General features: G+C 34.8%; 1 protein-coding gene and 1 long non-coding RNA gene across 2 annotated transcripts; one reads left to right on the forward strand and one right to left on the reverse strand.

Moving 5' to 3' along the window:
- The first annotated feature begins 7,117 nt into the window (after positions 1-7,117).
- On the forward strand, positions 7,118-8,279 carry LOC148694209 (uncharacterized). Its single transcript, XR_015966965.1, has 3 exons — positions 7,118-7,383; positions 7,589-7,897; positions 8,258-8,279. It is a non-coding gene; the product is annotated as an uncharacterized LOC148694209 (long non-coding RNA).
- A 205-nt stretch (positions 8,280-8,484) lies between these two features.
- Positions 8,485-9,503, reverse strand: LOC148694210 (23 kDa jasmonate-induced protein-like). The gene is made up of 2 exons (XM_088700468.1): positions 8,995-9,503; positions 8,485-8,884 (listed from the first exon to the last, which is right to left on the reverse strand). Exons 1-2 carry the CDS (start codon positions 9,448-9,450, stop codon positions 8,705-8,707), a joined length of 636 nt encoding a protein of 211 aa, XP_088556594.1. The 5' UTR covers positions 9,451-9,503; the 3' UTR covers positions 8,485-8,704.
- Positions 9,504-15,964: the final 6,461 nt, after the last annotated feature.

Raw genomic sequence — 15,964 nt, forward strand, 5'->3', positions numbered from 1 at the left:
CTTCTCCGTTATCAATCCCACCACCCTTTCTGTTGACCTCGCATCCTCGATACTCTGCGATTTTGCATCCCCTTCAATCCCACCTGACACCTCCTTCCCCACCCTAATCTCCTTCGCGGCCATGACTTGGTAACTCCCGACACCTCTGAAACCTCAAGGTTCAAGTAGGGATGAGCAAATACCCATTGGTTATGGGTAATCACGGTTACCCACCCATTTAAATTTCACAGTTACGGTTATGGGTAACTGTTTAAATAAATAAACGGTTATGGGTATAACCCTTTACCTGTGAGATTTAAATGAGTGGTTATGAGTATTAACCATGGTTATAAACGGGTAACTGTTTATTCGTTTATTTTATATATGTAAAATTAACACAAACCATGTTCCCTATCGGACAAAACTTAGATCAATACTATTGACTATAGTGCATGATTTTTGTAGCTAATATAATATAGTTTTCCTTAACCATTTTAAATTTCATGGTCCATTATATATATATATTATGTTAATACTTTGCCTTATGGGTTAAATAATCCAAGAATACTTAGCAAATTTTATATTACCTTCATTGATAACAATTAAAAATATCGTTAGTAAACTATTATTTCAATTATTGGAATGGTATAAGGATAAAAAAAAAATTAAAATACGGAAATGTATGATAAATGTACCAATAACGGTGTTTAATTGTCAGAAAAAGAAAATTATGACAAACTTTTCTTCTTTAATTTTCAAGTTGTTAAAAAAACATATAGAAGGGTGAAAAGGGGGGTAAAGGGTGAAAAATAAAGGATAAACGGGTTTAAAGAGGGTAAATGAGTAAACGGGTACTAAATGCTTACGTTAAATAGGTACACGGTTATGGGTACGGTTAACCATTTATAAACGGTTATTGATGGGTATAACCGTTTAGGAAATTACATAACGGGTAAACGGTTATGCGGATTTGAACATAAACGGTTATGGATAAAATAACTGCGGTTACCCGCCTCCCATAACCGTTGCCCATCCCTAGGTTCAAGCGCAGCAAAGATTAGGGAAAAGAGAACAAAGTAATCCCAATTCACTTCTTGTGTCAATCCAAATTTCTCTTCTACGGTTGCAGGTTCACTTTACGATCACTAAATCAAAAGCCGTTTTTCATGTACTACCAAATTCATATGTGCTTATTACCAGCTTTCTGTTGGTCATGCATGTTGTTGATATCACTGTGTACTTCTCATGTTAAGAACTTGGCTTCGTGAATTTGTTCAGGTCCAATTCAAAATGGCATAGAGGAAGAAGAATTTGATTTGATGGTTCATGCCCCAGATCTCGTCAAGATTATTGAAACCTCAATCCACACTTTTCAGCTTTTCCTAAAGATGGAAGCCGCTTGTTTCTTAATTTGCTTTAGTTGAACTTCTTGTTTCTTTGTTTGAGAATTGAGTAGCGAGAGAGAGGTGGTTGAGACGGGTTGAAGAGCGATTCCAATTTAACTTCTTTTCCTTCCTCTTACTCCCGCGCCGTGCCGATGGGGTTTAACAGGGATCGCAAGAGAGTACATCGCAATAATTCATTTATATGGAAGGTCAATTTGGTTATTTTAAGTTTTAAAAAAAAATTCTATTTCTATCATACGGTTGAACATGTGCATGTTCTGCGCATATCTCAAAAATCCTATTTTGGTCTCAAAAATTAAGAAATTTTTTATTTTATTTAAACTCATATAACTTTTTCTACACTCAACTTAAATTTCAAATGTTAATTGTCTTTTTTATCCTATTGCATAATTACTGTTGTGATAGCCCGTCCCGAATTATTTTATCGATGGCATGAAATTATGATTTTGCCCTTGGACGTTAGTTGGTGTCATGGGTGATTTGTTTTTGGTTGGTGGTTGCCATCTGGACACACACACTAATCCCTTTCCCCGTTGACCCCTTTTCTCTCCTCCTTCTCTGATTTTTCTTCCATTTCCATACAACTTGTACGGACAACCCTCAATTTCCTTTCAAACATCACAGATCAAGGTCGTGAATGGTATGTTGGACTCTTTGCAAGCTTATGAGTCAAATGGTGGTGGTGGTTGGACATGGAAACCTTAGAAACCTTTGAAACCAAGAATCCCGATTTTGAGCACTGTTCATGCACTCGTGATCGTGAAGTTTTTAGAAGTTTTTAAGCTTCTAGGGAGCTTTAGAACGTCTTCACGAAGCTCGGAGAAGAAAAACGAAGTGTTTTGGACGTCGGGAAGTTGAGTTTGGCGAGTTTCAAGTTTGGCCAGAATATTGAAGGTTTTTCAGGCGACTTTCCGTTGGTTTTAGGTCCCCAAAGTGGTATGGTTTTGTTCTACTCATTGTAAGCTTTAATTTGAGACAAATTTCATGGATTTTGGTTAAGAATTGAAGAAGATATGAAGTTTCGAAATTTTTCCAGAAACCGGCGAAAATTCAAGTTGCAGACGGCGGCGACCGGCGAGGCTCATCGGAGAAGGAGACGAATATTCTGTTAGAGTTGACGGAATATTCTAATGGCGTCAGGTAACGGCCGTTAACTTCTGTTAAGATTTTAACGGAATATTTCTAATGGCTGTTAGGCTCAGTTAGGGTTTGGCCACGCGTGGTGGCACGTGAGAGGTCCAAAAATTATTTTATAAATATGGGGATGTTCGTGAGGTTGAGTAGATCACGTTGGTATATTCAAGCACCCCATTTGAGTAATGTATGAGAAGTTATTAGCTAGTTTTGTTTATGTGCTTTAAATTGACGTTTATATAGTTGTTTCGCATATAGGTGAGACCTATCCTGGGGACGAGCGCAGTCACTCGAGGCTCGGGGGCTAAGACCCTTCCACATACCAGTGAGTGGGTTTTTGGTTATCTGTATATCTCTATATATTTATGGTTGACGCTGTGGACACTCAGGTAAGTACCAGGTGAGTTATCGAATGTTTATGTGAATTGAGGATTTTGTGAGATGTTTAGAGAGCTCATTGACCTGCACCCCGGTGTTAGTGTTCCGCCCGAGTTGAGGGCCTAGCCTTCACGTGATTGTTCACCTCTCGCACCACACACGCTCACCTTGTATCCAAGGCAGATGCCAGCCTATCATACAGACCACTTTAGGTGGTTCCGACTTGTAGGTGACTTGCGATAATTCGCACAGCCTTCACGTGATTGTAGCACTAGAGCGTATTTATTTATACCCAGCTTGTCGTACAGACCAGTTTAGGTGGTTTCGACTCGTGTGCAGGCATTTTGTTGATGAGATATATATATCGTTGTTGAGATGTGGATTTAAGCTCTAGATTCAGCCATATAGGTCACGTTAGGTGACTCCGGCTGATATATCATTTGTATTGATTTATATCACCTGGATTACATATTTCATATTGAGATATTTGGCATGGCAAATTCATGATTAAAGCTTGTTGAGCATGGTTTTGAGAAACAAATATATTCTATTTTTTGGGAAATTATACAGGTTTTACGGCGAGGGGTTACTAGCTTTGATAATCGAAATGGTTTTGAAAAGCTTTGTTTTTGCCCACTCATACTTTCTATTTTGTGCCCCTCTAGGTTTTAGGGAGAAGTGCTTTGGTGGTTCACGAGGATCTTGACGGTGGTTCTGACAGAACAACACAAATGTAGGATCACCCTTGGGTGTTGTTTAATTAGTACTTGTTCAGTCGGACTGCACTTAGGCTATTTATGCTCTGTATGTGTATTTCACACTTACTCTCGCACTAGCATGTTATCTTAGTACTGTTAGTCGTTTGGTTTTTATTTATTCGTATTTCTCTTTATCATTTTGTTTCCGCACTATGCACATGGTTACGTCACTCTCACGTGACGGCCAGCACGCCTTGATTTCGGTCGGGGTGTGTCAACTATCAAGTACAAGATAAAATTAATAATAAAACTAAAATTTATCTATAAACTCACACACTATAATCAGACCCTACATCACTCCTACGTTCATTCTGGCTAATCCCAAATATTTAGTTCCAAAATTAGGAGTGCTTCAAATTTTTTAGAAAACAATTGATCAAACAAACAATGACAACTTACATTAACAATGGAGTTGTTCTTTTTCGAAAGAGTAATGCTAGAGATACTAAATTAGCAAATTAAATAAGATGTCACCAATAAAAAATAAGTACGTTTTGAAAATGGTATGGAAATAATTTAGAAAAGAAACTTGAAAGGTCTGTGAAAAATCATTCGAATAGTGGAAGAAGTAGGAAGACATGCTTGCTTGTTCACTTGTCTTCATTGGAATTAGATTCCTAGGTCTACAAACAAAGCAGCTCATGCGGCTGCATTGTTGGCAATTCAGGACTGTACTTATCTTCTCCTTTTGTTAGGAGTCTCTTTGTATTTTCTTCTCCATGCTACTTTATTAATAGAATTCCTATTGAAAAAAAAAAAAAAAAAAAGAAAAGAAAAAAAAACCCAAATGATCCACCATATTCACAAGCGCTTTAATGGCATAATGAATGGCATAATGAATGGCGGCATAATGATCTTTCAATGTTTCTACCACGTTGCACTCTGCACAACATGAGGATTTTTGTTTAATTTTACAAAAGGTGTCAAGGATAGAAAGAATTAGCATTACAGTACTCTGACCGCTAGAACCCGAACAACTCACATTTCTTTCTGGTCATCATGAATCTCTTTGAAAACAAAACTATTCAATTAGAGATTTTATTTTATAAATAGGTGTGAAGATTTTACATTTTGAATTGGATTTGTGAGGGTAGTTTAGGTAATAAATTTAGGTTTAAAGAGATATTAATTCTTTAATAAAAAATAATATGAGTGTAAAGAGTAAATTAGGTGTAAAAAGATGAAACATGAGTCCAAATAAAACTTCCTTTAAGAAAATGGCTCCTTTCTGTCAATTTCCCTCTAATAAAATGAACTGTATGAGTCACGTCATATTATAACATAGGGTGAAGTGCCGATTTAGCCCTTGAACTATTACCTCAGTGAAAATTAAGTTCCTGAATTATTTTTCGGTAAAATAAGTTCCTAAATTCATTAAAAATTGCTAATTTCAACCCTACTATTATATTAAAAGTTATTTTATCCAATTTTTTGTCAACTTAAGTCACTTGACACGTTTTAAAATGTAATACCGACTTTTAATTTCTCGCCTATAAACCCTTAACATTTCATATAGGTTGTGAATCTAACTCTAGTTTACCCTCCAAAGTTAACTCCATCCACTAATTTTTAATAAAAAATTACCAATATACCATCCAATGTGTATCACATGCAAGTAACGTGACTTAAATTGACGGAAAATTGAATATAGTAACTTTGAATCTAATATTAGGGATATAATTGACAGATTTTATAATTTAAGGACCGATTCTTCTAAAAAATGGTTTAGAAACTTAATTTTCACTCAAGTGATAATTCATAAATTAAATAGGCAATTACCCTATAACATAATACACGTTTTCACCTTAGCAGTGATCTATATGTCTAGGGGTATACTTTCTCGCCGTCTTCCCAACTTCTTTCCACCGCACAATGCCGAATTGATCGAAAACTTCAATTGCTTTTCACAATTGTATTGAGAATTTCAATTTTCCAAAAATTAATATTCAATTTGCCTTGGCATGAGAAATATATGGAGAAAAAGGGCGTTCTTCGTACATAGATATAATAAATTAAGAAAATAGGCGCCTTTGTTCTTATCAGTCTTGTTCTTCTATTGGATTCCAGAGAAAGACACAATTAGTAGGATTAACTGATATTAGTCATCCATTCAGGCATCCATCAAACGAATGCACACGGTGCCCAAAAACAAAAAAATTATAAGAAACCACACAGCATCCATGTGAAGTTCCTTTTTTTTTTTCGTGACTTTACAGAAGAGGGAAGAAGACGGCAAGAGAGAAGGGTGGGGAGAACGGCAGCGAGGCACATAATGATATGGTGCGAAGGCGATCTCAAACTAAATCTGATTTGCATGGATTAAATTACGTTAGATTAACCAAATGATTAAAATTTGTTTAAATGTACGTAAATGCACAAATGGTAAACATAGAGACTCGGAATCCATTCCGTTATTCTGAAATATTGCAATATTAAGCTTAGTATCATGCATAAGATTCAAATTCAGACTACAGGCCTATTATTGTAATAGCATTAACATGGGATAGTATTTGGCTGACACCATTTTATTATGCATCCCAGGTTAATTGAAAGGCCCCACACATACAAGAAAATAAAGCATTACATATGCACAAACAAACTGGGATAATACTTAGGTAGGTACTTGCTAGTAAGGACTACGTATACTCATTTTTTGATTTGGTCCAATTAAAAGATGACACGTGTTTTTAGTTTTTAAAACAATAAAACATGTGTTGAATTATTATTAGACCAAATCTGAAAAATGGTCTATAAATACTCACGAGTGCGTACTTAAGCATTATCTAACGAGCTTAGACATGTTCTGAAATGGGTATTACTCCAACGGTTGGGGGGAGACTTGGGCATGTCCCGTAGTGGGGTTTGGTTCTTTGGCATGTTCTAAAGTGAGTATTGCTTCAACAAATGGGGAAGTGTCAGTGCCAATTGTCATGGTTGACGAGCATCCATTCGATTTGTCCACTGTGGTCACGGTAGAACTCTCTAAGGCAGAGTAGATATCGTCCCACGCAGTATCAAAGTGGCCAGCTTTGCGAACCTCAGTATCAAAAGGTCTCTTTTTGAAGCTTGAGACGTCCTCTACAAATCCTCAAAAGGAATCTTCCTTAAAATATATCATCCTAACCTTCAAAATACTCAAAACGTCTAGAAACGTCAATTTGGGAAAGCTGCGCGCCGAGCCTTTAATTCATCGCCACAGTTAAACAGCGTAGTAGAAAAATTTGAAATTTTGATACAATCATCTTGAAAGACTCACAAACCTCCTCCAATTAGAATCACTCCAAAATTCATCCGTGTGATCACTTTTTGCTCCAGAGGAAGTCGAATGTCCTACATTGAAAATATGTAACAAAATATTAAAATTCTACCAAAATAACTAATAAATTATAACTAAGAATATGATAAAATATATGGTATAATATGGACTCATCAGTCTGATAGGACAAATACCTCAAACTCATGATGGTCTAACCTCATCCACTTGGAACAAAAGGAGAAAACTAACGCAACAGCTACATAGCTTAATTTGCAAAATGCATGCCCCGGATCCCATACAAGCTGAAATTCAATCCCACCACTAACCCAGCCCTATGTCTCCCCGACACCTCCTTCCCCAGCCTAATCTCCCCTGCCGCCAGGACTTGGTAACTCGCGACACCTCTGAAATCTCAAAGTTCAAGCACAACAAAGATTGGGGAAAAGAGAACAAAAACCCAGAAAAACTCCAAGTAATCCCAAATCACTTGTGTCAATCCAAATTTCTCTTCTACAGTGGCAAGTTCACTTTACGAGCACTAAATCAAAAGCCGTTTTTCGTGTACTACCAAATTCATATACGCATATTACCAGCTTTCTGTTGGTCATGCCCTGTTGTTAATATCAATATGTCTGTACTTCTCATGTTAAGAAACTTGGCTTCGTGAATTTGTTCAGGTCCAATTCAAAATGGCATCGAGGAAGAAGAATTTGATTTGGTGGTTTATGCCCCAGATTTCGTCAAGATTATTGAAACCTCAATCCACACTTTTCAGCTTTTCCTGAAGATGGAAGCCGCTTGTTTCTTAATTTGCTTTAGATGAACTTCTTGTTTCTTTGTTTGAGAATTGTGATAGATGTAGAGAGATTGAGTAGCGAGAGAGAGGTGGGTAAGACAGGCTGAAAGGCGATTCCAATTTTAACTTCTCCTTTCGTGGAACAGGGGTCGCGAGAGAGGCCTTCGCAATAACCCATTTATATGAAAAGGTAATTTGGTCATTTTAAGTTTTTAAGAAAATTATATTTCTGTTATATTGTTGTGTATGTCTGCATGTTTTGTACATATATAGCTATAATCAATTAAGAAAAAAGAAAACTAATGAAAATGGTTTGAAAACTTTAAGTTTTAATGATAAGAACAAAATAAAGGGTAAATTGAATAGTACTTTCTAGTGTAAAAATGTGGTTTTTCGTTAAAATGAACAGTACCGTGGGCTTTTCGTTAAAACTCGCTTAAGAAAATAGTTGCCTCTGTTCTTCAATTTTTTTTAATTAGTCTTGTTCTTTTATTGCATCCCAGAGAAAGACACAATTAGTAGGATTAACTGATATTAGTCATCCTTTCAGGCATCCATAGTAAGAAACCACACAACATCCATGTGAGGTTCTTGTTTTTCGTGACTTTACAGAAGAGGGGAGAAGACGGCGAGAGAGAACGGCGGGGAGAATGGCAGTGAGGCAGAGTGATATGGTGCAAAGGCGATCTCAAACTAAATGTGATGTTGATGGATTAAATTGGTTTAGATTAACCAAATGATCAAAATTTGTCTAAATATACGTAAATGCACAAATGGTAATTATACACACTCGAAATCCATTTCGTTATTATGAAATATTACAATATCAAGCTTATTATCATGCATAATAAGATTCAAATTCAAACTACAGGCCTATTATTGTAATAGAATTAACATGGGATAGTATTTGGTTGACACCATTTATTTATGCATCCCAGGTTAATTGAAAGGCCCCACACATATGAGAAAATAAAGTATTACAAATGCACAAACAAACTTAGGCATTTTCTATAGTGAGTATTGCTTCAACAACTGGGGAAGTGTCAATGCCAGTTGACATGATTGACACGCATCCATTCCTTGTGTCCTTGCTGTACGCTTGACTTTTCTTCAACAAACCATGGAGATAACTCCAATAAGGTTCAAAGTGATTAGGCTCTCGAATCTCTGTATAGACCTGCAGTTATCGCAAGTATAAAAGATGTCAAATGTGTTTAATTTTCCTTAGTCGTTAGTGTAAATAATATAATATCGTTAATATATCAAAAAGGAGTCAGTAATACTCACTGTGTTGGCCGAGCTAGTACTGTCCGATGGGTTTCTCCAAGACAACATCCAGTCGCATTCGTCGCTAACATTCATTAGGCCTCGGTACACAATAGCAGCATTGGATCCAGAAGACTCTCCGGCAGTATTGACGTGCAGAAACGCACCCCATTGACCATTTGCAATCAGCGGTGGGTATGGTGCCTTCCCGATCTTCCCAAACCAATCATTCTTACAAGCATATCTTATGGTGTCCCCAGTTGCATTGTAAACAAGGCAGAGTGTGGAGACTCCGTCGCCATACTGCTTCTTCAATTCCTCCACATATGATCGAGCGTTGAAGTCCTTCTTGTCGGCATTTTTCATAGTCAACGCCACGTGTGCCCTGTCTAATTTTCCTATTTGCTTGTTGACATACTCTGGCATCCCCTTCAAAGTTTCATCCGTGATGGGGTTGCCAAAAACGTTATATGCCATCTTTACACTGAACTTGATTAATTCTCTCTCTGTCTCTGTGTCTCTCTTGATTTTCCTCTAAAGCATTTCTATCAGAGGTAATGCATATTTATAATCCCATGAGCAGAGCAGGGATGTCCACCAAAAGGAAAAGTCTGAAATGTCCCTTAAGAAAAGAAAAAGAAAAAGAAAAAACGGTCACGCTCTCATGATGCAGCTAGCTTTGGAATCACTATTATTAAAAATAAAAATTGAAATAAAAAACGTGAGGGATGCATGCAGCATTGATGGAATCACATTATCACGTGAACAGTATTTTCAAAGTTATACATTAGGAAAACATTAGTATTTTCAAAGTATTTTCACATTATCACATTATCACGTGAACAACATCTTAGATATACGTTTTCGCTTGGACATCATAAGGAAGATATGCATTAGGAAAACCTAACTTTTAAAGCATATACGTGGAAATTCATAAGTAGTTGGTAAAATTGCATAGGATTGTTAAGGGGACGGCAAAACCCTAGGCTTTTACAAATTGATTTTCTTTAAATTGTTCTCTAGTTAATCTCTTTAATTGTTTTATTTTAAAATTCGTTTTTATTATATTAAATTCTAAAATCAACATTTTCCAAACTTTGTTTTCAATAATTAATTAAGAGTTGGTTTTAAATACAAATTATTCATTCAATTTCTGTGGAAAACGACCTTACTTGAGCTGCTATACTACGACAACCTTGTACTCTTGCAAGCATTTTTAAGTGTTTTTATCCCTACTTTTGCAGGTGGTAAAAATCATATCATATGTAATTGTTGAAAAATAGGATCTAATTGTTATATCTTAATCACAAACAAAATCAAGAAATAATTCTTGCAAGTATATACTAATTGAATTGCGAACTCTTAACCAAATACAATGTCAAATGCACGTAATATAGGTTAGAAAAACCAGAAAATTGCGGTTGAGTCAAGAACTTGGTCCTCTCTCCTTAAGACAATTTACGCATCTCACTATGGTGCTCATGGTTGATTTTGCGCTTGTTTCCTAAATACAACCACCTCGTCCTTACAATAGTAATCATAAGGCCCTAGCGAACCGCCATTGTTCTGAACTCTCTCAAAGACTTGCTTAATTTCTAAGTTATGATGATATGACTCACAAAAACTTGTATGACGCAGTTAATCAATTTATTAATGACTATATATATATATATATAGAAGTTGCTGTTTAGAATAGTTGTCTTTCCTTGGGGAGAATTCCCCTTTGGTTAGTGGGGCTGGTCCATCATATATGTGTATTTTTTTTTTAGTATTCATGAGCAGGGATGTGCTATATGTAAAAAGGGGTGTGTTGTATGTAATCTCATAAGCAAGGATGTTGATCAAAAGGAAAAGTCTGAAATGTCCATTGAAAAATAAAAAGAAATAAAGGTCATGCTCTCACGATAGAGAAATTTTCAATGTCATGGGAACACAATCGGGTACACAAGGTATCATAACATAATTTGGAAAAAGTTTAATTGTTTAGGTGTCTAGCCACGTAGTGGAGAAATTTTCATTTTACCGAGAACACGTTCTAGTACCCGAAGTGTCATAATAAAAGTGGTTATAAGTTTTTTTTTCTTTAAATATCCAACCATTTGTATTATAACACTTAGTGTACTAGGCCATATCGCTTACTCAATTGCCTCATAGAAAATGTGTGTCACTCCAATTGAATAAACAAACCAAGTAGGCAAATTTTTTATTTTATTTCATCTTTAACATCTAACTTTATCATTTATTTTTATTTTTTTCGTTTACATGGAATACTTTATTATAGATAGAGGCATGAGGCTCTATTTGTCTATAATGTTGAAATGAGGCAATTGCCTACTTTGTGGGTGTAGACAACATTTGCCTACCCAATTGACTACACAACTCGAGTACGTTTTTGCCTGTGTGACTTATGAAATTGTGCTCCATTGACTACTCATTTGCCTACTCCATTAGAGATGCACTTGAGGAAGGGGGCTGAGACAGCCATGAAAGGTTGCAAATCTTCGAGTTTGGTAGAGATGCATTGAAAAATTACGTCTAATTGTTATATCTCAATCCAAAAAAAATAAAATAAAATAAAATAAAATAAAATCAAGAAATAATTCTTACAATTATATACCAATTAAAGTACGAGCTCTTAAACAAATACTCGATCAAATGCACACGAATATGGTTTAGAAAAACCAGAATTTGCAATTGAGTCAATAACTTGGTTATCTCTCCTTAAGACAAGTTACGCGCCTTATTACGGTACTTATGGTTGATCGGCGCTTGTTTCTTAGGATACAACGACCACGTCCTTATAAAAGTAGCACTCCAAATAGTAAGCCCTAGCAAACCATGATTGTATTAAACTCTCTCAAAGACTCACAAGGTTCCCTTCTCCCAAGTCCCAACCACCTAATAAATTCTGGAGAAAACTCTTCATTTTCACATCAATGACAATTGAATTTTCAACATAAGGAGTCATCCTAGCCCCATAATCAATCTTAGCCAATGCTTTTATTCAAGGGAAATCTGACGTGTCATGATACAAGTGGAGAAAATGTACCTCTTTCTTTGTGACACTTCACTTATTTTATAACACGTGAAGTACCCACTTGAATTCCAGGTACTTCAAAAAATTTATGGACAAACAAATGCAAGCATTGGAAAAATATGATAAACTAATAACTCAATTATTTCTTTTTCCATTTCACATTCATTAACTCAATATGATTAAACTGGGATGACATCATTCTTTGTTGCGTCATCACATCACAACACAATACCCTCGAGGCGGCTGGAAAGCTATATTTGGCCCACTGGCATTCTGTCGTGTTCGAAGTATTTGTTTACTCAGATTTAGTGCCGGGTTGGTTGCATAGGAAAGATGTATAAACAAATGCAGTACTTTTTACATTTGCCACCCAACTTCATGCTAATGCTCCCTCTGAGAAGGATTTGGATCCTCGCCGGATCTCCTCCCTGGGGTTTTTAGGAATCAAATCACGTGGACCGTTGATAAAAAATCATGCGGTCTCAATGAAATGCTTTTTATGTTTTTTAAAGTAAAGTAACCTCGTTTTGCATGAAAAATGAAAAAATTATGACCGCACGATTTTTTATCAACAATTCACGTGCGTTAATCCCTAAGATCCCAGGATGAGGATCCGGCGAGGATCCAAATCCCTCTGAGAAAACCTAAAATCAGTGGAACGTGCTACATCCCGGTTTAACATAAACACTGGCTATTCAAAATTACACTATAAAATGCATACAACGGGAATTTAAGTTTAACATATCCGTAAGAAATATATAGATTATGAGGGTAAATCCCATTGAAGCTTACCATTATAGTAATTAAAAAAGAGCTTCAATGTAAATTAATTACATGATTACTCCAAAATTTAGGAAAATTGTATGATAGGGCTTTTATCCTTCTTTCAACCGACTTCTCACTCCTACCATCTTCACCAAAATCGATATTAATAAAATAATAAAAAATTAGATTTTAATTCTTAAATAAGATGACGTTTAGAAAAATGTCTTATACAAAATTAAAAATTGATTTTAGTTTCTAAACTCTATTTAATGCCAGCATATAAATTTTATTTCTCATTATGGTAAGTATCTTATATAAGAAAATATTTTTGTAAAGATTTTTTGGTACACATGTTTTGCATATTTTCTTATGTGCCACTAAGTCATTACAATCTATTTAGGTACAAACATTTCGGTACATTAGGTTAGTATAATATGTTTAGGTACGAACATTTCGGTACACTAGTTTATTATAATATATTTAAATACCGACATTTTGGTACACTAGTTTAATATCATATATTTAGGTACGAATTTTTTGGTACACTAATGTTTTTGCATATTTTCTTCTGTGCCACTAATTCACTATTATATATTTAGGTATGGATATTTCGGTACACTAACTTAGCAAAATATATTATGATACGGACGTTTATGTACACTAACTAGAGGAAGTAAAATAAATATAATGAATTAAAGTGTGTATAATAATAAATAATTTTAATTTTAATATAATGACATTAAATAAGATAACTATTAAACATTAAAACAAATATATAATATAAATTTGAATTAAGTACACATTAGAGAACTAAAACCAATATCTAATTTAACACTAACTATTAAACATTAAAATACGTAATAATAAATAATTTGACTAAATATAATGAATTAAAATGTAAATTTGAAATGTGTATAATAATATAAATTTGACTAAATATAATAATATAATAAATAATAACTAACTATTAAATAATATAAATTTGACTAACTATTTATTATTATGTACACTAACTAGAGGAAGTAAAATAAATATAATAAATTAAAATGTGTATAATAATAAATAATTTTAATTTTAATATAATGACATTAAATAAGATAACTATTAAACATTAAAACAAAAATATAATATAAATTTGAATTAAGTACACATTAGAGGACTAAAACCAATATCTAATTTAAAGCCAGGTTTTTATTGAATTTTAATCTTCTTCAAGGATTAAAGTTCAAAACCCCATAAAATAATAATTACTAATAGAGGGAATGAATATACTGCCGAAAGAGCGAAACCAAGAAGGGTAAGTATGCAATTTTAATTTACTGTTATGGGACTATGATTTTCTAGGGGCGGAGTAAAACTGATCAGAATACTGTTAACTCAGAAGTCTGGTCATATACTGAATAGCTCAAAGCATAGCTGGTTTAACAGAGCAGTGATGCCACCATCATCCTATTCCGGAGTAGTGAGCAAAGTCCGAGGGACTTCGTTAAGGATGACCATGCTTGTTCTGCAAGACATGGGATTTGATCCGGTATGTAATCAGCCAAATCTCTATATGTCTTGGAGTTCTTTCAATCTAGGAATTAGCGTGCGCCCACAAGTAATCACATTCCTAAAGAATATGCAATATCTAATTCTAGATATCCTCTAGGATTCTCTCGGCTTAGAATAAGGGCTCTATCCTAAAAAGGACTCTCCCGACTGGTATATATACATCTCTCTAGGATTTGTCTCTGATAATGCATTTTTATTTTTTTACCCATTGCTTGAGTCTTATATTTTACTAACTTGACCGTCAGAGTATAACAAATTTAGACGCGCAGCTCGATTTGTTTATAATGTTGAAATGAGGCAATATTGCCTACTTTGTGGATGTAGACAACATTTGCCTACCCAATTGACTACACAACTGGAATATGTTTTTGCATGCCCGATTCTTGAAATTGTGCTTCCTGGACTACTCAATTGCCTAATCCACTAGAGATGCTCTTGAGGAAGGGGGCTGAGACACCCATGAAAGGTTGCAGATCCTTGAGTTTGGTAGAGATGCAGCTGTTGAAAAATTAGAGTCTAATTGTTATATCTCAAAAAAGAAAAAAAAAGTCAAAGAAATAATTCTTACAATTATATACAATTTAAATTATGAACACTTTAACAAATACAATGCTAAATGCAAATAAATATGGTTTAGAAAAACCTGAAAATTAAAATAGGCAAACCAAGTAGGCAAATTTTTTTATTTTATTTCATCGTTAACATCTATTTTTATCTTTTTCCTTTACATAGAATACTTTATTATAAATAGAGACATGGGGCTCGATTTGTTTATAATGTTGAAATGAAATATTGCCTACTTTGTGGGTTTAGACAACATTTGCCTACCCAATTAACTACACAACTGAAGTACGTTTTTGCCTGCGTGACTCATGAGATTGTGCTCCCTTGACAACTCATTTGCCTACACAATTGGAGATGCTCTTGATGGAGGGGGCTGAGTAAGTACCCATGAAAAGGTTGCGGATCCTCGAGTTCGGCAGGGATGCATCAGTTGAAAAATTAGAGTCTAATAGTTATATCTCAATCACAAAAAAAAATATAAAAAATAATTATTGCAATAATATACCAATTAAAGTACGAACTCTTAAGAAAATACAATGTTGACAGCACATGAATATGGTTTCGAAAAACCTGGAAATTGCAATTGACTCAATAACTTGGTTATCTCCTTAACAAAATTTACACGCCCTACTATGGTGCTTATGGTTGATCGGCGTTTGTTTTTTAAGATACAACGACCACATTTTTACAATAGTAGCACTCCAAATCATAAGGCCTTAACGAACCGCGATTGTATTAAACTCTCTCGAAGACTCACAAGGTTCATTTCTCCCAAGTCCCAACCACCTAATAAATTCTGGAGACAACTCTTCATTTTCACATCAATGACAATTGAATCTTCCACATAAGGAGTCATCCTAGCTAGCCCCATAATAAATATTAACCAATGCTTTTATTCATGGGAAACTCGATGTGTCATGATACAACTGGAGAAAATGCACTCATTTTTTTTTTGGTACTATAATTATTTTATAACACATGAAGTACCCACATGAATTCCGGGTACTTGAAAAAATTTATATACCAATAAGACAGATTGATGTTCCTCCAGCATCTCGAGATGGATCCCAA

This window comes from Pyrus communis, chromosome 9, assembly GCF_041283825.1.
Source record: "Pyrus communis isolate YQ-2024b chromosome 9, ASM4128382v1, whole genome shotgun sequence".
NCBI classification, from domain to species: Eukaryota; Viridiplantae; Streptophyta; class Magnoliopsida; order Rosales; family Rosaceae; genus Pyrus; species Pyrus communis.